Source organism: Salvia hispanica, chromosome 1 (genome assembly GCF_023119035.1).
Source record: "Salvia hispanica cultivar TCC Black 2014 chromosome 1, UniMelb_Shisp_WGS_1.0, whole genome shotgun sequence".
In the NCBI taxonomy this organism is placed as follows: Eukaryota; Viridiplantae; Streptophyta; class Magnoliopsida; order Lamiales; family Lamiaceae; genus Salvia; species Salvia hispanica.
Genome location: NC_062965.1, coordinates 33,681,011 through 33,684,687, shown reverse-complemented (window position 1 = coordinate 33,684,687; position 3,677 = coordinate 33,681,011). Strand labels below are relative to the sequence as shown.

General features: G+C 45.7%; 1 protein-coding gene across 1 annotated transcript; it reads left to right on the top strand.

Annotated features, from left to right (window-relative positions):
- The first annotated feature begins 1,252 nt into the window (after positions 1–1,252).
- Positions 1,253–3,025, top strand: LOC125194865. The gene has a single exon (XM_048093081.1). The coding sequence runs from the start codon at positions 1,253–1,255 to the stop codon at positions 3,023–3,025; it is 1,773 nt and encodes a 590-aa protein (XP_047949038.1).
- The last annotated feature ends 652 nt before the right edge of the window (positions 3,026–3,677 follow it).

Genomic DNA, 3,677 nt, shown 5'->3' with positions numbered 1-3,677 from the left:
GTTTCAGTAGTTCTTTGTGTTAATAGGTTTAATTTCGTTTACCCTGTTTCGATCCTTGCTTTGGTCTCTTTTTTATTTGTTATTTCGTGATAAAAGTTAGAGAAGATGATGTCGCTGTTAGTTAGTCCTTTAGTGGGTTAATCTGCAGCTTTTTCCGTCGTACTATGCCGTTTAGGGAAATGGTCCCCACATGATGTTCTTTCCTGTGTCTAGGTTAGTTTAGGAAGCCGTTTACCCCGTCTAGTAGTAATTTCAAGCTCATTTGGTCACCATTATGCATGTTCTGTTATCTCTGCCTAGATCTAGCTGTTAGGATAGGACATTTCATTTCCAGAGTCTAGGAATTAAATCTCAACCCCGAGAAAATTGCGTGGCAGCAGCCAAAAATAGTTTCCAGGTCTTTTAGCATGTTTACTTACGCATCTGTCTCTGTGGATTCGATCCCTGCTTCCCTGTACTAATCTTTTTAGCATAGCGGGTTGAGGGTTTTGAAAGGAGAAGGAAGTGATTGTGTGCCCAACGACAGGTAAACCGAGGATTCTCTGAGTTCCTAGACCCAGTGTCTAGTGGATTATCTGGATCGGGGAAGTTCCATTTTACACAGTACTCTCCAATCTCTCTCTTCATATGGCGCCGTTGCCGGGGATGGATGGCGTAGTTTGTTTACGTGTTTAAAGATTTGGTGTGTATAGTTTTAATTTCCTTTATTTGTTTCTTTGACAGTTTATGAGCAAGGGCTCACGATTAGGAAACTGGAGTAACCCGTCTGGGTCGAGGGACGCTCAAGTCAGGTGGCAGGTCAAGGAATCGACATCCACAGTCACCACCAGATCAGGGTTTACAACAGTAGATCCATTTCCGTTCGAATCAGAAAGTGAAAAATAGTGGAATTCGTCAGGGGGAGAGGACCCGAAGTCGTCTACAGAAACAGAGCACTCCGAAGCAGAGGAGGAGGCAGACATAGATATGGCACACCTAGTGGACCCTGATCCGGAGATCGGTTCACTCACCGCGCATCTGGATGGTGAACCCGCCCATGCCATAGTCTCGAATCAGCGACAGAGGTCTATTGATATTAAGACAAATGTGTTGGGTGTTTACCTACATTTTCTGGATGGAGGAATGAATGTCCTTACGAGTTCCTAAACGAGCTTAGTAAGTTGTGCAACATCCAAAAGCGGCCCAACGATGCCACTGAGGAGGACTACCACCTGCATGCAGTCCCATTTGCCCTAAAAGGGGAGGCCAATACATGGCACCATGGAGAGACAACCCCTGTTTCAGGTGGGCCGATGGGAACCAACAGCTCCAACTACAGTACCCAGGTCCAGCAGAAGCCCAACAGAATTGTCCTAACTGTAGACAAGAAGGACCACAACATAATTCGAACTGGTCAGGAAAGAATCAGGAAGGGCCAAACAACTGGAGTTATCGCAATCAAGGGGATCAACCCAATTGGAACAATAGGAACCAGAGTAAACAAGGGAGTTCTTATGTGCCACCACACCAGAGGAACGCCATGGGAAACAATCAGAATTTCCAGCATACACACCAGGGAAATCAAGGATCAGGGAGTCAGTTCAGCAACAATCAAGGAGGTCAAGGGAACTATCGCCCAAATCAGGGGAGTGGACCGGGCCATAATCAAGGGACAAGTTCCATTCAGCCGAACTATAAGCCTCTGAGGAATCTGGATGATATGGTACACGACCTAGTCAACTCTCAACAACATATGCAGAACAATATGCAGGCAAACAATGATGTGGTACACAAAATTCAAGATGCACAACAAGAGCAGAAGTCTGCCATGGATATGTTGGCCAAGCAAATGTCGCAATTGGCCACTTCGTTGAATGAGATGAGGGGACACGAGGGAAGGATACCAGCTTCAGTGAAACCACCTGACCGGGCAAATATCAGTCAGATTACTCTGAGGTCAGGACGGGGCTATGAGGGTCCAGTAATGAAAGATGATGAGAGTGTACCTCCTATGACAAGCAAGGAAGATGAGAAACTGACCACTGATCAAGGGGATACTGAGATAAGGAACACCAGGGTAGAAGATGGCCTTCAAAAAAGTGATTTGGAGAAGCCACTACCTCGTATGGCCGATCCATTTTTCTTAGACCCAGAGCCTGAAGTGGAGATTGAGGAAGTAAGGAAAGAAATCGGAGAATCTTCAGTCGGGGGTCCAGCAGGAACGTTGAAGCGCATGAAGCTATTTCCTCACCGAGGGGAGGCTAAGAAGAAGAAGGATGACACTGAAGACTTCATGGAGATCTTCGGCAAACTGGAAATCAACTTACCGTTCCTACAGGCTCTGAAGCTGCCTACTTTCAGCAAATTCATCAAGGAGTTCATAGCTGGAAAAACCAAACCCGACGGGAAGATAGTAATTGGAGAAAATGTGTCGGTTGTGATACAGAAGAGGAGAATGCCATCAAAATGCACAGACCCAGGTATGTTCACTTTGCCCATTTCTTTGGGTGACATTAAAATTGAGCATGCAATGTGTGATCTAGGAGCCTCGATAAATGTTTTACCACTTTCGATATATAAGAAGATGATAGGGGTAAGTCTGGTTGATACGAAAGTAGTAATTCAGTTAGCCGATAGAACATGCATTTCACCCGAAGGTGTGCTGGAGAATGTGATAGTAAAAGTGCATGATTTCCTGTACCCAGCTGATTTCCATGTAATAAAAATGAGTGATAACGAATCTGCTGAGTCTAGCGGAGTGCTTTTAGGAAGACCATTCCTACGCACCGCTAAGACTATTATTGATGTGTTTGACGGGACTATATGCCTAGACTACCATGGGGAGAAATACACCTTTAGCATTGATGAAGCCATGAAAAAACCATTGGATGTGGAAAATTTGCATGTTGTTGATGTTATTAACCCCCTGGTCCAGGAATACCTTGAGACCGAATTAATGCAGGAACAGTTCAACAATTCGGAGTTGAGTCAGTCTGTTGACAAGGAGGTGGCAGGGTGGTGTGAAACCCTATTAACTCGAACCTGACAGACGAACAGATCAATGAAGCGATCATGGCATTCTGCCACCAACCACTGTCATTCGAGTCGACAGGGTCTGTTCAAGTGAGGAGCCCAGACGAGGGAACTGACTTGGGTGAAATGGCAACCAGGAGCCTGGAGAAAAATCCCCTGCCCCAGGAAGCCATCACACCAAAGAAGGAGTTGAAGAAATTGCCCGAGAGCCTAAAGTATGCCTACCTTGGGTAAGATGAAACATTTCCAGTGATAATCAACAGCCACTTGACAGCAGAGCAGGAGAATGATCTACTGGAAGTAATCCGGAGAAATAAGAAGACCATAGGATGGACCCTCTCATACCTAGTGGGAATCAGCCCTGACCTTTGTATGCATCACATCAGACTGGAAGAAGGGGAAAAGGCTCATAGAGACCCGCAGCGTAAGCTGAACCCAAACTTGAGGGAGGAAGTTCTGAAGGAAGTCCTGAAGTTGCTGTCCTTGGGTATTATTTACTCCATTCCAGATAGTGAATGGGTCAGCCCAGTCACATGGTGCCAAAGAAGTCAGGAATACAAGTGATAGAGAACGATAAGAATGAGTTGGTACCTACTCGATTGGTGACTGGATGGAGGATGTGCATTGACTACCGGAAGCTTAATGAAGCCACCAGGAAGGACCAT

What these genes read in the sequence shown, in the direction of transcription:
- LOC125194865 (XM_048093081.1), top strand. Translation starts at nt 1,253, where the DNA reads ATGGCACCATGGAGAGACAACCCCTGTTTCAGGTGGGCCGATGGGAAC.